This window comes from Morus notabilis, unplaced genomic scaffold, assembly GCF_000414095.1.
Source record: "Morus notabilis unplaced genomic scaffold, ASM41409v2 Scaffold388, whole genome shotgun sequence".
Classification (NCBI taxonomy): Eukaryota; Viridiplantae; Streptophyta; class Magnoliopsida; order Rosales; family Moraceae; genus Morus; species Morus notabilis.
Window position 1 is genome coordinate 439,759 of NW_010362833.1, and position 17,685 is coordinate 457,443.

At 34.1% G+C, this 17,685-nt stretch overlaps 4 protein-coding genes across 6 annotated transcripts; all 4 read right to left on the reverse strand.

Annotated features, from left to right (window-relative positions):
- Nucleotides 1–70: 70 nt before the first annotated feature.
- LOC21403278 (mitogen-activated protein kinase homolog MMK1) lies at nucleotides 71–3,609 on the reverse strand. Its single transcript, XM_024168869.1, has 6 exons — nucleotides 3,281–3,609; nucleotides 3,049–3,178; nucleotides 2,383–2,520; nucleotides 1,167–1,499; nucleotides 549–729; nucleotides 71–436 (listed from the first exon to the last, which is right to left on the reverse strand). The coding sequence occupies exons 1-6, from the start codon at nucleotides 3,520–3,522 to the stop codon at nucleotides 264–266; spliced, it is 1,197 nt and encodes a 398-aa protein (XP_024024637.1). The 5' UTR covers nucleotides 3,523–3,609; the 3' UTR covers nucleotides 71–263.
- A 2,703-nt stretch (nucleotides 3,610–6,312) lies between these two features.
- On the reverse strand, nucleotides 6,313–9,043 carry LOC21403279. 3 transcript variants are annotated; one of them, XM_024168867.1, is made up of 7 exons: nucleotides 8,821–9,043; nucleotides 8,534–8,585; nucleotides 8,106–8,265; nucleotides 7,907–7,988; nucleotides 7,542–7,758; nucleotides 7,316–7,380; nucleotides 6,313–6,751 (listed from the first exon to the last, which is right to left on the reverse strand). In XM_024168867.1, the coding sequence occupies exons 1-7, from the start codon at nucleotides 8,911–8,913 to the stop codon at nucleotides 6,497–6,499; spliced, it is 924 nt and encodes a 307-aa protein (XP_024024635.1). In that variant the 5' UTR covers nucleotides 8,914–9,043; the 3' UTR covers nucleotides 6,313–6,496. The 3 variants fall into 3 exon arrangements, with proteins under 3 accessions (XP_024024635.1, XP_010101363.1, XP_024024636.1); XM_010103061.2 differs by having other exon boundaries at nucleotides 8,534–8,603; XM_024168868.1 differs by lacking the exon at nucleotides 8,821–9,043 and having other exon boundaries at nucleotides 8,502–8,537.
- Nucleotides 9,044–11,153: 2,110 nt separating this feature from the next.
- On the reverse strand, nucleotides 11,154–13,094 carry LOC21403280. Its single transcript, XM_010103062.2, has 2 exons — nucleotides 12,595–13,094; nucleotides 11,154–11,619 (listed from the first exon to the last, which is right to left on the reverse strand). Exons 1-2 carry the CDS (start codon nucleotides 12,762–12,764, stop codon nucleotides 11,358–11,360), a joined length of 432 nt encoding a protein of 143 aa, XP_010101364.1. The 5' UTR covers nucleotides 12,765–13,094; the 3' UTR covers nucleotides 11,154–11,357.
- Nucleotides 13,095–13,992: 898 nt separating this feature from the next.
- LOC21403281 (60S ribosomal protein L5) lies at nucleotides 13,993–16,844 on the reverse strand. The gene is made up of 9 exons (XM_024168844.1): nucleotides 16,763–16,844; nucleotides 16,075–16,144; nucleotides 15,883–15,974; nucleotides 15,448–15,574; nucleotides 15,241–15,320; nucleotides 15,020–15,136; nucleotides 14,744–14,878; nucleotides 14,482–14,651; nucleotides 13,993–14,226 (listed from the first exon to the last, which is right to left on the reverse strand). The coding sequence occupies exons 1-9, from the start codon at nucleotides 16,763–16,765 to the stop codon at nucleotides 14,118–14,120; spliced, it is 903 nt and encodes a 300-aa protein (XP_024024612.1). The 5' UTR covers nucleotides 16,766–16,844; the 3' UTR covers nucleotides 13,993–14,117.
- Between the last annotated feature and the right edge of the window lie 841 nt (nucleotides 16,845–17,685).

Genomic DNA, 17,685 nt, shown 5'->3' on the forward strand with positions numbered 1-17,685 from the left:
GAGGAAGGTTTCATCAAAAGTCTGCTAAATTGAATAAGAAACAACAATAAGAAGCAAAATAACCGATACAAACACAATTACCACTGTTATCACTTATCAGTCATTGAATTTTACCACAATTAGATGATTCGGATACCACCCAGTTTGAGGATGGAGCATATGTACACGAAGAAATAGATCACCAAACACATTGAAAACACATTGAAAAGGAACAACACACTAATCAAAGTGATTATGAAATAATATCTCGAATCTAATCCTCATTATTGCTGATACTCGGGATTAAATGCAAGAGCCTCACGGTAGATCAGCTCCTTCATCTGTTCCTCAGTAAGTGCATGCTGCTCAAAGTCGAAGATGAAGGGAGATAGGCTCACCGGCTCATCGCTGATGTCGTGCAGAGATGTTAAGTAGGGATGAGCTAGGGCATCTTCAACTGTGACAGGTGGGAAAAATATTAGGGAACAAAAAACTCACCAATAACATTAGAAGCTAAGGAAACTGATGTTAGCGCCATTACTATTAGAGAACACATATTTGATATTTACCAGTAATTCTCTGTCTTGGATCAAAAGTTAACATCTTTTCAACAAGGTCAATTGCTAAAGGATGAACATGAGGGAACTTTTCGGTAAAGGACTGCCGGCGGTAAAGTTGAAGTTGCCTAATGTATCTCTTAGCATTCTCGTTCAGAAACCCCAACTCAGCCTCTGATGGGGTGCCGATGAGCTGCAAGGTGCATTACCGATTAATCTGAGTCGTATGGGTATCTATGAACAAGCACATGGATATCTATAACCATAATAAGTTTTAGAAGCACGGTGCTCATAAACACTAAAGATCACGCCCCTTTATACATTAGTTGAACCGTTTTATTATTCAAAAAAAAAAAAAAAAAACCTTGGATCTAAAACAGTTACAACATAAACAAAGGCTAATTTGGAGTGTTGTCAAACTGCATAATCAAATTTAAGAGTCATTAAGAAATGCCAAATGCGCCAAGGAAAATTGAAAAAACAGCATTTTGCATCATTAATCTTCAAAGATGCATAAAACTTGTGGGAAAAAATGTGGGTCTTTGCAGGGGAAACAAAAGGAAGGAAAATCGAATGATTTTCAGCCCATAAGAAATGAGGTAATTTTAAACGAGGAAATTTTATTTTTACCTCCATAAGCAAACGCAATTGATGCACATGATCTCTGCCAGGAAATAGTGGCTTCCGATCCATCAATTCCATGAAAATACAACCTACAGACCATACATCGATTGCTGCAGTGTAATCTGAAGAGTTTAACAAAAGTTCTGGGGCACGATACCATCTTGTAACGACATACTCCGTCATAAAATCAGTTTCTGAGGTGACACGAGCTAGCCCAAAGTCACAAATTTTCAAGTCACAATTGGCATTTAGGAGAAGGTTGCTGGGTTTCAAGTCCCTGTGCAGGACATTTGCAGAATGTATGTACTTCAATCCACGGAGTATCTGATAAAGAAAATACTGCAAAAGAGGGAGAAAATGCGGTATGTAATGATTCAAGGATGATAGGTGTAATTAGAGTAAGCATGACCAGAATATGACGTTCCAGAAAGAAAGCAGGATATAGAATAACCCAGAAACAAAGCATAATTTCTTTAAGTAGGACAGGCAAAGTGTTGGAAAAAGAAAAAAAGTGGAAATCAAGCTCGTATGAAAAAAGTCAGCAGTAATTTATTGAATTATAAAAATAAACATGATACTTAAGTTTACATTATCAAGAAAGGATCTTTACACCCTGAACTGTTAGACTAACATGGTACAAGTCCAGAGACATGTCTGGTTGCTCTGATGCCTGTCTTCTTTAGTTATTTATCCTGCTTATAGCTTCATGTCCATGAAAACGTGACTTAAACTTCCTAGCATTCTTCCCCAAGAATGTTTTCAAGCCTAAGATTTCCATCACAGACCATTCTAGTGTTACTGACAAGTAAAGATAATGGTCTCACAAAAAATTAATAGGGTCTAGTGGTTGTAGGCTTAACGTAGCTGTAAATCATACTCACCTCCAATATCGAGGTTGAGTTTAAATCCTGCCACCCCAAAGTCAAAATAATAACAAAGATTTTGGTCTAATCACATTCTATTAAAGTCAATTCCAGAGTTACCATGTACTCCCTAAGGCTAAATCAGCAAGTGTTGCAGACGAACTTACTGCTTATACTGTCTCATTTCAGTATCGTATGAAGAAGTTTATTCCTTCTGTTATCTTATTAATGAAATATTCCTTTACTAAAAAGGAAATCAACAATAAAATTCATGAAGTTAAAATCATGTACATAATTAGCAAATTTAAGCAATAATAGCAGGCCTAGTTATAAAGGCATAAAAACATTATCAATAAAACCTGACAGTGCTCCTCTGACAAAGCTTGATTGGAGCGAATAATTTGATGGAGGTCGGTGTCCATTAGCTCATATGCAATGTAGACATCGTTGAATGTCTCCCTCTGAGGTGGTGGGATTATATCTCTAATTGCAACAACCTACAAGAAGATGCAAATAAGTAAGAGAAAGCAAGTTCACTAATTTACTACTTTACAACTGAGAAGGTCCTAAAGGAGTAAAAGGCGTCCTCAATTCCTCGCAAATAGGTATTTCCATAATTAGTACAAATAATAAAGTTCACTACTTTACCACGAAAAGAGTCCTAATATTATTGTAAATGTACTTTCTTGGATGATTTATATGCTTTATAATCGTGTTACTATCCAAAAAGATTTTCTTAAATTCGAACCATTTCTATCTACATGGACATTTTCTTGCTTTTCTACAACTGAGAAGGTGCTAAAGGACACTAGAAGCGAATTCTACTAGATATAAAGTAACAATTTCTCTCTCTCTCTCTCTCTCTCTCTCTCTCTCTTTTCTGGACTTTGAAAATCTCAGAAAAAGAAACATTTTTTTCTTTCCAATGGCGTTGTAATGTAAGAAACGGTGGTAGAATTTTCTCGAGAAACAAACAGGAAAAAAAAATAAAGAAAAAGGGGAGAGAAAAGGGAAAGGAGTCGGACATTCTCGTGGTCCATGTGGCGAAGAAGCTTGATCTCGCGGAGAGTCCTCTTGGCGTCGATCTTGTTGTCGAAGGCATTCGCGATCTTCTTAATCGCGACGTGCTCGTTCGTCTCCGAATTCAAGGCCGAGCTACACAAACATTAACCAATTCTCGAATCAGATTCAAAGACAAAAGAACTCTTTTCAGAAAAAGAAAAGAAAAGAAAGAAAGAGTTGAACAAATCTACGAACCAGACGATGCCGTAAGCGCCTTTGCCGATGGGCATGATGGGAGGCTTGTACTTGGCGGTGACCTCGAATATGTTGCCGAAGATGTTGTACTGTATGAATCTCCCGCCGTGGCTCAGCGTCGCCGGGATGTTCTCCATCCCAATATGCTGCTGCGGCGGCGGCGGATTCTGATGTTCTCCTTGTGGCGGTGCCGCCTCCGACATGACGGTGTCCGACGGCTGAGCTGCTCCTGCTCCCTCCATTTTTGGTTGCTTAAGTTTGGTAGTTCCCACGAACTAAGGAAAGGAAAGAAATTGGGGCTCTTTGTTTTCTTTCTTTTGTTGGCTTCTTCCCACTTCTACTTGTTCTTTCCTAGTAGTTTTGTTTATTTATTTATTTATTTGCTTTATTACCAATTGTCTATTCAGCGATTGGTTTACAAGAAATAAAAAAAAAGAAAAAGAAAAAGAAAAAAAATTGTTTTTCTTGATTCAAATTCAATCACCAACCACAAGTGTAGCATCCTTTTAAAACTGTTTTATAATCAGCGTTAGATTTACTTGTTTTATGTAATTTATTTCATTATTAATGATGATAAGTAACAATATTGAAAACTATCATATGTAAACAAAAAGAAAAAGAGAATTACTTATCTATGGTGATTTTAACAACAACAACGACAACAACAATTCCAAGGCATTTACAAAAGTAAAAGTCAAAAAAAAAAAAAAAAAAAAAAAAAAAAAAAAAAAAAAAAACCCCCCATTTTTTTTTTTTTTTCAAAAAAAAAAAAAAAAAAAAAAAGAAAAAGATCAGAGAAGCCACCATGTTTTTTGTAGTTTCTTTTAGATTATGTATTATAATATATTAATACGTTTCATCATAGTTTTTCTTTTGTAGATTCATGTTAGTCGTTACCGGTTAGTTACTATATAAGTATAATTATACTTTTATCAGCTTATATTAAAGTCTTGTGCCAGGTCAAAGGAAAAATACGACAAATTTTTAGCGAATTATTACCAATAGATTAAGCATTTTATAAAATAACTTAAACTTATAAGACAAAAGGCAAAAAATTAACATTTGTTAAAACATTCCAACCTTTTTTCCCCAATTTTATCGATTTATGTCGGATGGTGGAAGATTCTTGATTTGTTCAGTGTTTTGCATTCAATATTTGCTATTTTATGTAAGAATTACTCTTTCATTATTTTATTCTTTTAGTTTTTTTTTTTTTTTTTTTTTCCGGAAATTCTTTTGTGTTTATTTATCATTAGTTTTTTTTAAGGCCTTTGTTTATCATTAGTTATTGCGGAGAAAGAACCAACTTCCTAAAAAAAACGACATGTCCTATAAACAACTGACATCACCTGCGGTTTGTGATCAAGTCATTTTAAATGATAAATGAAATGTTCCATTCTAATGGATTCGGGTCCATAACCATGGGTTCCAATATACGAGATCTTGTAGCACTTACCAATGAGGCCCTATCGATTAGTATTACACAGAAGAAATCAATTATAGACACTAATATAATTAGATCCGCTTTTCATAGACAAACTTGGGATTTGCGATCCCAGGTAAGATCCGTTCAGGATCATGGGATCTTTTTCTATCAGATAGGAAGGGCTGTTGCACAAAATGTACTTCTAAGTAATTGCTCCATAGATCCTATATCTATCTATATAAAGAAGAGATCATGTAACGAAGGGGACTCTTATTTGTACAAATGGTACTTCGAACTTGGAACGAGCATGAAGAAATTAACGATACTTCTTTATCTTTTGAGTTGTTCTGCCTGATCCGTTCATTTCACCGATTCAAGTTTTGTTATAATGAAAAGCTCTCAGAAACAATCACATTTTAACTTTTTTACTACAATAAAAAACTCTCATATAAAAGCATATCTCAACTCGAATTAAAAACTCGAATCAGCGAACTAAATAGACCCCATATGTTCTCATTTAAAAATATGAAATTTTTTTTAAAGAAATTTTATTACCAAAAAGAATGAAATACATACTCGATATAAATACGCCAAATACAAATAAAATTCGACCCCTATGATTGGTTCCACCAATAAAACCATTGATAGCACAAGGACGAATACTAATGCCGATGCGCAAAGGAGCACAAGGACGAATACTAATGCCGATGCGCAAAGGAAAAAAGCGTGATCAGGACAAAAATCGAGCATGATTGGCACACGAGAATAACCGACATTTTTTTTTAATGTGGTCTCAGCTGATTATCCTTTGCCATGCCCATCACCTATTGCTAATGGATTTGTAATAATTACATTGAATGTAACAAAAGATGTGAAAAATTAGTGTTTTTTTTTCTTTTTTTTTTTTGTGTGTGCGCTTGAAATGTGAAAAAAGTAGTTGCCCAAAAAACTTTCCCTTCATGTAAAACCCAACCCCCTTATGGCGCTTACTCTTTATGTGTCAGCTCTTTCGGTTGAATGTAGGGAAGCTTGGAATGTCGTGTAAAAGCTTTCAAGTTCAGTGAATGACTCAAAACTTGAAAAAGAAATAAGTTGTGCTCATTTTCTTGGATTATTATTTATTTGTTTCGTTATTCCTTTGATTGTAGAAAGTTCAATAATCAATAGTAAGCAACACGTAGGTAAGAAGGAAAGAGAAGGGGAGTGACAGAGAAAATGAATGAAAGCGAGGAATTTGTTTTTCCTCTAGGAAAGAAAATAGATGAGTAGGTGAATGACTATTTCATGGATTTATTAGTCTTATTTTCCTAGAAAATGAGGACGAATAATAGGTGATTCTCTCCATTCAAATAGTAACTAATTGGAAATTTTTCGAAAGAAAAACCTCTCTACTTGTGGATGGATTACAATGGTGGGACTCATGTCCTCCTTTTTTTCTTTGTTTCCTCCTCTCTCTTCTCTTTCTTCTTTTTTCTTTTCTACCAAACAACCTACAATTCCATTTTCTCCTAAAAAATCCTCACTTTTCACCTCTATTAAACATAGATAAATAGATTTAACAGCAATTCTTGACCACCTTGAAAGTATAAATGGTTTATGATTGTAATTATGTCACTATAAAGGAAGAGTTTTCCCCAAATCAAATAAAGAAAGACATTCTCCATCACCTACCAAACAATAAATTTTCAAGTCAATATAGTCATGGGATCTTATTTCCTAGTCAAACAAATATATATATCTAGGCATGATGTGAGAGGCCGGAGTTTCGACTGCTTACCATCCTCAACAGCCTACCATTTAAAAGCAGGTAGGACATATGAAGGATAAGCATTGTATTTGGAAGCTAGAGTCTGCACAGAAGAAGGACTGGCGACATCTCCGAATCTACCAAGCCCTAATTCAGCTGCATGGATTCCACCTGTGATAAAAACTGATTGGATTCCAGCTGCATTTGCACCTCTGATATCATGGTGGAGAGAATCACCGACAGCAATCGAATCAGAAGGATCCACACCAGTCATGGCCATAGCTGATTCGTAGATTATCTGTATCAAAAGGTGTAAAAGATAGAAAAGAAAGGGGGAAAAGAAGAAGAAGAAGAAGTGGAACTAGATTATGAAAATATGCACATAACAGGCATCAAACTACTCATCACATGACATAGACATTAAGAATTTAAAATATATATTATGTCTATTAGGATTAGCTAGGCTATGTTTATTACAACTCAAGTTGAGAACTTGAGTTGTGTATGTGAGAGAACAACATTGTAGCAAAAAAGTTGAATTTGAATTTTTGTAAGAGAAAACACTGTAGCAATAGAACTTGAGTTACGAGTTTGTCTACTTATTAATAGGCAGTGATAGCACTTTCAATGCAAACTTGTTTGCTAGAATTCTCTCTCTACACTTCCTTTGCTATCTAATTTCTATTGGTTTTGTTTATCTATTTGCTCTCTTGGTTCTATATCACACTAAAGAATAAAGGGAAACAAAGTTTCCATTTAAGGTGCAACTGCCAAGAGATCAAGTACTAAGCTACAAGTACATAGATGGTGGGGATTAATAATAACGATAGTACGGATTATAAAAACAATGTCAATGCATCACCTTGTCAGGTTTGCCCATCCATTTTACTTCACCTGAAAGCTCTTCATATTTAGCTGCCAGAGACCCTAATAATAGAATAGAATTGTTCATGTCAGGAAAATATACAGAACATATATACAAACAAAACATAGAAAACAGAAAATAGAAAATTTTTGTAAAAAAGAAAGGCATGTACTCTCCCAAAATGATGTTCTTGAAATTCGAAAGAGCAGCCAAATATCTTTACCGGGCATCACTCGTAGTGCTCTAGCTTCAACAGTCACGAAATCTGGATTGGCCACCACCATAGGGATTTTTTTAGCAGCACAACGTTCCAGTATATTCTCAAGCTCCTCAAGTTTCATGGGGCACACAGCACCAGAAGGTTGCCCCAGGGCTTCAGTGCCATGGGCCAAGATGAATTCAGCATCTTCAACATTTTCCACAACTTGTAGGCCTAATCCCTACAATAGATTTTGAAATGTCAGATCATTCCATTAAAAATACCGAGCATCCCAACTGAATGCCATATCTCCATACTTATATGTTATTACAAATTTTTCTTTTCCCAGTTCATGTTATTGCCTCAAACACTAGAAAGAAAAAGCACACCTCAAGAGATATAGCTCCCCGGTCACTCCAAGTCATATGAATGCAAGATCTTCCAAGTGCTGTGAACCAAGCATCATCTCTCCTATAAAAAAAATCAACATTAAATATGTGCTAAACATACAAATTAATTGATAACTGCACTCCTATGAATTAGATTTTCATTTCTTTTGATACAAGGAAAAAAGAAAAGAAGTAGCACCTTTGCAACTTCTGATGTGTTAATTCTCCACTGGTAATGGCTCCTACAAAGAGAGAGGTATCAAAACCAAGGCTTTTCATTTTGTCCATGGTTATCGACGAGCGTCTTGATGAATTGCTTATAATCACCATCTTTGCACCACTTTTTGCTAGCTTCTCCACTATTACACAACAACCACAAGAATCACACGAACATATTTATAGAAAAAAAAGCTATTTATCATCATCAGTAAGTGATGCTATCATCGCATGAATGTGGAACTCAATAATTTTACTTTTTATGTCCCATGAATTTCTTATTCTAGTATACAGCGGCGGTAAAAACTTCAATAGAACTATGAATTACAAAATTGAAAAAAAAAAAAAAAAAAAAAAAAAAAACTAACCAAAAAGAAACCCAAATGGCAAAAGGTAGAGATGAGAACATACATGTGGAAATGGCACCAGGATAAGGTTGCTTCCCATCATGAAGCACTCCAAACTGATCCAAAAACCATGCCTGCACATTACATTTACACCCAACTTCTTCATCCGATTTTCTCTTTTTTGGGTAATTTATACATACATATACTGATATGCAGTATAAACAAATGAAACTTTAGAGCCAATATGCAAACAATTGACAAATAAAGACAATTAGAAAACGAACCCAGTAGAAAAAAGAAGTTGCTCTTTTTTTTTGCCCAATTCATCGAAGATAATAGAAAAGTAGTTACCTTAAAAAGGCGAGTCTCAGCGAGTTGTTGGAGGCCATTTAATTTCTGAAAGAGCTGAGCCTCGTTTGGCAGAACTGAACATCTGGGCATCATCTTCCGCTTCTCTCTCTCTCTCTCTCTCTCTCTCTCTGTTCCTTTGAAGATGAGAAAAATTTACCTTCCTTTGATTCTCAGTTTGTTTGGAAGTCCAAACTCCCCGACTCCCAGGGCCTTTTTCCGTCTGAAATGGGAGCCAAACTCAACTTTCCATATATATATATATATATATATTTTTTTTTTTTTCACCTCATCTTCTCAATTTTTTCAACTCTTAGCACTTTAGTCCTTATTTTGCAAATTTAACCTCATTTATTTCATTAATTTAGTTCAGTTCAATTCAATTTGAACAGTAAGTACAGTTTAAATTGATATTTAGTAAACATGCAGTGTGAATTATATTTTCTATTTGAACTGAATTAAACGGTCGAACTTAAAATTTAACTCTCCCTCAAGTTTAATCGTTCAAACTATTTTTAAACACTAAGGCCCCGTTCACTTCGCTGATTCGAATTTAGAATTCGAGTTTTTCTACAGTAAAAAGCTCTAATAAACAATCACATTTAACTTTTTTACTACAGTAAAAAGTTCTCACATAAAGTCACATCTCAACTCAAATTCTAAATTCGAATTAGCGAAGTGAACGGGGCCTAAAAATGTACTCACTCTATTTGATTTCACACCTACTAAACACAAATTTAAATTTTATTCTCTGTTTAAATTAAAATTTTAACTATACATTCAAATGTCAATTTAAACTATAATTTAAATCAAATAATTTAAAATTTTTTATTCAAATCAAAAAATTTAAATTAATAAAATTTAAATTAACAAATTAAACAGGGCTTAAACACTCGGGCAATGGTAAAAGGGACGTCCCCAAATCCCATTTTCCTGGCACTTGGCTTTTCCATTTGAAAATTTTGACAACTGTGTCCATAAACTTTCATTTCGTTGGCAGTTGTTAGTGTGTGGTCTTTTTCTGTTAAATCCCATTATTGTTTAATGGGATATTTACATTTTTATAATATGTGTTTTGAGTTTATTCAAAAATTATATTTTTAATTTTTAATTTTATTAAATATATATTTTTAAATTAGATTTAATACTTAAATTTATATATTTTCACAATTAACTCTCAATTTCAAGTATAAAATACTTAAAGTACCCTTAAATACAAAAGAATAAAGAAAAAAAAACTAAAAAGAAACTTTAAACTTACGGTTTTAACTTTAAAAAATTTAAAATACTATTGAAATGAGTTTTTTTTGTTGTGTTTTTAATATTTATTTTTGTAGTGTTGGAAAGGTTTAGTTTTACTTTCTCTCTTTTTTCTTAAGGATAATTTGGTCATTTTAAAAGTTAAAATCAATTATTGACTGAGATAAATGATAAATTTATATATTAAATTAAATTTAAATGTATATTTTTAATGAGATTAAAAACTAAATGTATAGATTTTAAATAAGCTTAAAACATAAGGTATAAAAATGTAAATATCTCTTGTTTGATCTTTGAAGGCTTTCACGGGCCTTATGTTTTAAATACTTATTTTTTGGCATAAAGATCCTTAAAGCTTTTGGTTTTTGACTTATTATTATTATTATTTTGGGTAAATTATGATGATAACTTAATTATGAACAGGTATATACACGATCTACATACAGGAGGAAGGAAAAAAACAAAAGCATCAATTTGTCTAAATTTAGATTAATCGAATTAGGATCCTACACATAGAGAACATCTTGAAACACCAACAAGATCCTCCTACTAAATAACTATAAATATAATGAGTCATTTGTTTCATATATTCAAACTTAAATTATTAATTCTGTTATTGTGTAAAACTTTCATATAAAATTTAAATTTTAAATATTAAAATAAAAAATCATGAGTTCGAATATACCTCTTAAACGGATCATAAGATATCAAATGTTGGTATGTCAAGGGGGACAATTTCTCCAGAAAATCAAGTTTGACTAATTATTCCAAAAGGCAAGAAGGGATCTAATTGTGTTGAAGGCTTCACCAAACTAATTAAAACTTTTTCATTGTAGTGCATATTGTATGCATGAGTGAGGTTGATGAAAGGCGCGTTGTAAATATTAAACAAAGTATTTATATTGTAACTCTGATCTGTCCTCTAAATTCTTGTACCAACATATACTATATTATTTCAACAAAAAAAAAAAAAAAAAAAAGCGCATTCTAAACCATCTAACTTTTATTCAACTCAATTACTAATGAAAGCAAAAACTTAAAAGGCAGTTTTTGCATTAGCAATTTATTATGATCAAATTGGAAATCACAAGTTTGTGTAGACGAAGTCCTTTTACCTGCCCATTTTAATTTCTAGTTTTAGTGGCTCATTGCTGAATGATACTTTCTCCGCCACAAAAGAATACACATTTCGTTCCTCTCCATTCAAACAAAATTAATCTTTGTGATTCTGAAGAAAAGACACGAGCAAATTACAAGTGGATGGTAAAATAGTGGGACAACTATTCAGAAGGCGAAGGTGGCGGTGGTTTTTCAGAGGGCGGTTTGATAACGGCCTTTCCTTTCTCCCTCAGCTTGGCTATTTCTTCCTTCATGGCTTCCTTCCTCTTTTTGCTAGCCAATACTTTTGCCTGAACGCCGCTCAAATTCAGGTCCTTCTTCTCTTCCGGTGGGGGTGGAGGAGGCCTTCTCCCGGCGGCTCTCGCGCTCCCGTCACCACCGTTCAAGCTAAGGACTGCACCAGCCAACCCGAGGCTCAAAGTCCTAAACTCCATTCCATAACATAAAAATGACAGGAGGATCACTAAACAAAACATGTATATGTACTTGTCCTTTACACTAGGCAAACTCACATACATTGGGTTTTAATTGAAACAGGCAAAATATACACGCACCGGTCTGTAAAGGAAATATGAAAGTGATGAAAAATAATAATAATTAGTATGAATAAAAGAAAATATAATAGAAAAAAAATATGAAAGTGATGAAAAATAGTAATGATAGAGAGAAAATTGATTTTCTTTTATGTTGTTTGGTACGAGAAGATGAAAAGAAAATGAGCTTACATTCACTTGTTTAGTATTGGAAATTAAATTAGGAGAAAAGAGAAAATCTTACTCGTAAATTACTTTTATACCTATGAATAATATTTGTGAAAAGAATGTCAAGAGGTAAAATTGTACTTCATGATAAAACAACATGAATAGTTACCATTTTATCCAAGTAGTATTTAACCATATATTTTTTAGTTCCCAAAAAAGTAATAAAAATAATTTAGCATCACCATTTGTCATTAACATTCAACCTATCATGCATTAAGTATAAAATTTCAAATACAACGAGATAGGGCTTTCATACAACTGCTATACATTAGCAAATACAAACCACCCGCTTGCTTAATTTTTCAAAATTGCCGCTTAAATTTTTTGCTTGGATGTTGATAGAGAAAATAGTAGTTTAATAACTTTGCTCACTTTAATTAGTTGTCTCCATTTTCCATTCCATTTTCCGCCCACCTGTGAAAAGAAGAAATATAGTGGGACCCACTCCTTAATTTTTCTACCTAAATTTCCTTTCCATCCAAACATCTCAATTTATCAATTTCCATCCTAAAATCCCTCAAATATTTTCCTTCCTTCTAGTTTTCAATCATACCAAACAGACTGTAAAAATGGGGCAAAATTTAGGCATTGCACAAGGGAAATAGTTTGGTTCCAGTTAAGAAACGTAACAACTAACCTGCGGTTAATGATATTATTATGATTGTCATCCGGGGCAACATTTTGAGCTTGGTGGGAAGCCCGGACTCTGAGAAAAGTTGGAGAAGGGAAATTGGTGTTGTTCCTCTTGGATGTGGTTGAGAAGGGTGTTGTTGCACTGGCTGCCGCCGGGGTTAGTGAATGTGCCATGACTCTCTCTCTCCCTCCCTAGTTAAGAGTAAGAGTTTATGGGATTCTTGTTTGAATTGCAACGAGCCATTTTTTTTTTTTTTTGAGAATTGAGGAGCTAAATCTAAATCTATATCTGTTTTGTGGATAGTGTTGAAAAGTTGAGAGCCGGATGTACATGAAAACGTTAGCCTATTGGCTGACAACGGATAAGATTGCATAGTAGTGGACCCTTTTTCATGCTGCTTTCTTTTATGTATTGTGGATTGGATATCATTTGGTCAATAAAATCAAATCCCCCACTCTATTCCTCTAAGATGTACAAAATCAGAGTCGTCGTGCCGCATTAAGAATTTCATTGAACGAATCTCCACAGAAATTGGTAATCATAAAACTCAAGCTCTTTGTAAAAATGACTGAATAGAATAGTTTTATTAATAAAATAATTCTCCAAAAAATTTTATTTGTATTATAGAACAATTAGAAACGACCAATTATATATATATATATATATAACATGATCATTCTTCGAAATTTAAAAAGCCATTTTCCACTGAATAGTCACTCTATCAAATTTCTCCACAAAACCCTTTTAATGAATGCCTTTAATTATCACAGTTGACCAGATATATTTTCATCAATTCGACAGGAACATTAAGCATTACAGCCCGTCTAAATGCCTTTAATTATCACAGTTGACCAGATATATTTCATCAATTCGACAGGAACATTAAGCATTACAGCCCGTTCGAATCGGTAAAATGAACGAAACATACATATAACATTTTAACAACTTTTCAAATGCCAAGAACATGATATATACATATATATATATATATATATATATACACACATAAATATAATCCACCTGTGGTAGCTACACACATTTGAGAGTAATTTACTAGAGAAGAACCCATTAGATAACAGTGGTGTTTTTAAACTAGTTTATAAGCATTGCATATGTCGACCAACAGTTTTCGTTTGCCAGTCAACGACCCAGTCTTACGAAACAATTTCCAGCTGAAAAGCATAGACATTTAGCAAAAGATATAAATGCTAAAAAATGCACACACAAATATATATGCACCAATTAAGACAAAACTGACGTGCATGCAAGTCTTTAACAATTAACGAAATGAAATTTTGGATGAGGACACAACTACACTTTAGATTTATAGTATGGAAACAAAATAAACATAAGTAACAAGAAGTCAAACTTAATTCGCATTTCTTGCTTAATATTTCAAAATGACAAAAATTACTCAAACCTCTGACAAAAAGAAAAAAAACTTGATAATTAACTGTAAATAATGCAGCATCTGTCCTAAAGGAAAAGCAGAAACAAAATCACCGGCGAACTCCACCATACAAACTTCACTCGTCGTCCTCATCATCATCTACGTCGGCAGCTGAGTTGAAGGCATTCAATCGCTCTATCAACTTTGCCTTCCTTTCCTCGTAGGTGAGTTTCTTCAAGTTGTACCTGTTTTACAATAATAATAATAATAATAATAATAATAATAATAATAATAATCGTCAGTTGGCTCAACAACATTGACAAAATGACACAATTGCCTCGAGACTAAATCAGAATCAGAAAGAAACATGGATATACAGAAATTGTCAACGAGAACACTGTAATATGCTCAAGTCCTCAAAAGCAAGAAATTCAACTTATCTAAACATGTATGAATAGATAAATGATCCGAAACTGAACAAGAACAAAGTTAGTAGACACCTCTTGTGTTCCTTGGGAGGCTGTTTCTCAGATTTCCTTCCTGTGGGGTCAGCACGAATTGCTGCGTGGACCTTCTTGTACAGCTCTTCCAAGTTATCAGCATCAATGCCCCTCTTGAGGTATTCACTGAAGTGGGCCAGGAATTTCTCTGGCTCATCCTCGGCCAAAGTCTAAAAAAAACAAACAAGGAACTCAAGTGAAATGACATTGACAACAATTACATGCATATGAAATAAACTTAAACCAAATTCTCAAACCATACCCTCATGTATGCAGCAACATGTCCACCATAGATGTACTTGCGGTGAACCTCAGCATCAAGCTGCTTGCTGTCCTTTGAAAATCCAGCAAACCTCTTCTCACTGTGAGGGATATCCAAGCCACCATCCAAAGCCCCCTACAATTCACAAAATTAATGAGATCTACTAACATGACATGAAGACTTGATAAACTATATCAAATTAGGCTTCTCAGAAATTAAAGTATCGGCAAGACCAGACAAAAGAAAAAATTACTGCCAAAAAAAAAATAAAACTACCTTGAGAGCACCAAAAACACGATTGCCAGTGGTAGTCTGGATAAGACCAACATCAAGGAGAGCACGGAATGGCCTCCTGTTTTCAGTTGGCTCTACAGAGAAATCCTCACCAGTAGCCTGGCAACATTAGCACCTTCTTAAACATATGGCAACTAAATACATAAATAAGTGGCTGAGACGGCACATTAAGGCAACGCACAGACATACAAACTCAAAGATACCTCAACATTGCCCTCATATTCGCCATCCATTTCAAGCTGCTTCAGGACGCGGCGAGCCACGAGAAGTCCAGTGCAGTAGGCTAAAACACATTAAGTAGCCGATGCAAGGACATTCAAAAACAGGGAATAGGCAAGGGCATTCAAAAACAGGGAAATAGAGTAAAAATAAACAAGAGAAACTACAATAAATTGGGTTGATGGAAATACCTGCGGCATAGTTTGTAAGACCTACTTCAAGCCCATATTGGGGGAGCTCATAGGAGTAAGCTGCAGCGAGAACAATATCACCGGCAATGGAAGCAGAAACGATTTGGGCAATAATGTTCTTATTGGTCTAATAAATGAGTAAAGGATAGAAACATAAACAGTAACATGGAATACATGTATTTTAAAGGGAAACCCAAATCGTTTCTTGACATGCTTAGGAAACCCAAAAAACACAGCTACAAAGACAGAAACGTCTCTATATCTTATGAATCCCACAAACGGATCAGCATGAGAATCCCACAAAACAGCTGCAGTAACTTATGTTCAGATAACAAATCATAAACACATCTTTCTTTTGAAGCGACATTAACCACATAAATAGTAGGCTTCTTAATAGATCTTTTAACACATGAAAAATATTTAAACGAAGGATACAAATCGTACAACAAACCGGTATTTCGGCGTATTGTACTTATTTTTGTCCTGATTGATCAGGCGGATCCTGGCCCTGTAGTCCGTCTTTCCCTCTGCAAATATTTCAGACGACCAAAAGCTGTGAGATAGAGCATTAATTAAATCGAAAAACGAAACACGGTGAAGTCATGAAACTGAAATAATAATAATTACCTCTCCTTCTCTTGAACTTGACCTGATACCTCTTGAAGTAAGCTTTAGTTTTTTGTGCTTTCACGAAGGCCTAAATCAGTTAACAAAGATTGTCAGCGGCTAATAAAGTTCGATGAAGGTCTAAAACTACGGTTTAGTCATTATGTTAAAAAATCACTAATCATTTCAATTTAAATATCCAAATCTCGTCAAAAACGCAAGTAAATCCTAAAAAAGTGCCAAAATAACTTCCCCTTTCAATTCCCTTATTCTATCACCAATTAAATAAAAACAACAACACAGACTAAATAAATGTACCACAAACACAAAAATTTCCAGGTAATCGAATAAAGAAAATTATCAAAATACTATCATTTTTTGGCGTCACTTGATGTATCAAAATTTCCTGTATCCATTTCCTCATCCTCTGAACAATTAAACAGCAACTAGATCAAACATAAGCAGATAAACCACAAACATACAATCCTTCTCAGGTTCTAAATCGGAGAAAGAAAACAAAAAAAAAAAAAAACCAGAATTTTCTCGGTGACCAAGCAAAAACTCTTAAAATTAAAAAAAAAAAAAAATCAAACACAAACTCTTCCATGAAAATGCAACACATTTTTCACAAATCCAAACGGAGGAAAAGAAGATCGAAGCGGAAGAACAAGAAGGGAAATGTGCATTCGCAGTTGAGGAGAAGACTTACCATTGCTGAAGCGGAAAAAGGATCAGAAGCGAAGAGAGAGAGAGAGAGAGAGAGAGAGAGACAGAGGAAGCGGCTATATGAAAAGGAGATACTGGAGTTATATAGCAGAGGCAGAACAAATAAACCCTAACTCTCAGAGTGTCACCGAGATCGACGGCTACGATTCACTTGCTTCATGGCGCTAGGGTTTGTACCCTCAGATGTCGCGAAGATACACGTGGGCCTTATGGTGGACTATGTCTCTACTAAAGCCCTTTCCGTGTCTTCCGCAGCAATTGGGCTTTTCTGCTTGCAAGGTTGAGCTTTAGGCAGAGGTTTATCTTTTTATTTTTTTATTTTTATTTTTATTATTTTAATTGCCATCATTTTGAATTTTTTTTTAAAAATTATAATAGTTTATTTTTATTTTTATTTTTCATAATTAATAACGTTAAAAGTATATTTTATTGCCTTGGAGAATCAATGAATATTAAGGGTCTGTTTAGTTCGCTGATTTGAATTTTTAATTCGAGTTAAGAAGTGATTTTATATGAGAGTTTTTTACTGTAGTAAAACTCGAATTCTAAACTCGAATCGGTGAAATGAACGGGACCTATGTCTAGTTACTCGAGTTGTCATGGCTTGAGAAGCTATGGGCTTGTTCTTTTAGTTCAAAACTCAAAAAAAATTTAAACTCGAGTTATAATTTTATTCAAGTTCACGTTTTTTTTGTAAAATTTGAGTTTGAAATTGATTTTAAACTCGAGTTTTAACTTGAATTTGTGGCTAAAATCGGAGTTCAAATTCCTCCTTCAACTCAACTTCTTAAACTCAAACTCAAGTTAATGAACTGTATTTTTTTTATTATTAAAAACACCAACTTTTTCATTTCAATTTCGATTGAGATAATTTTTTTGTGTGTTCACAACGAAGAAACAAATAAA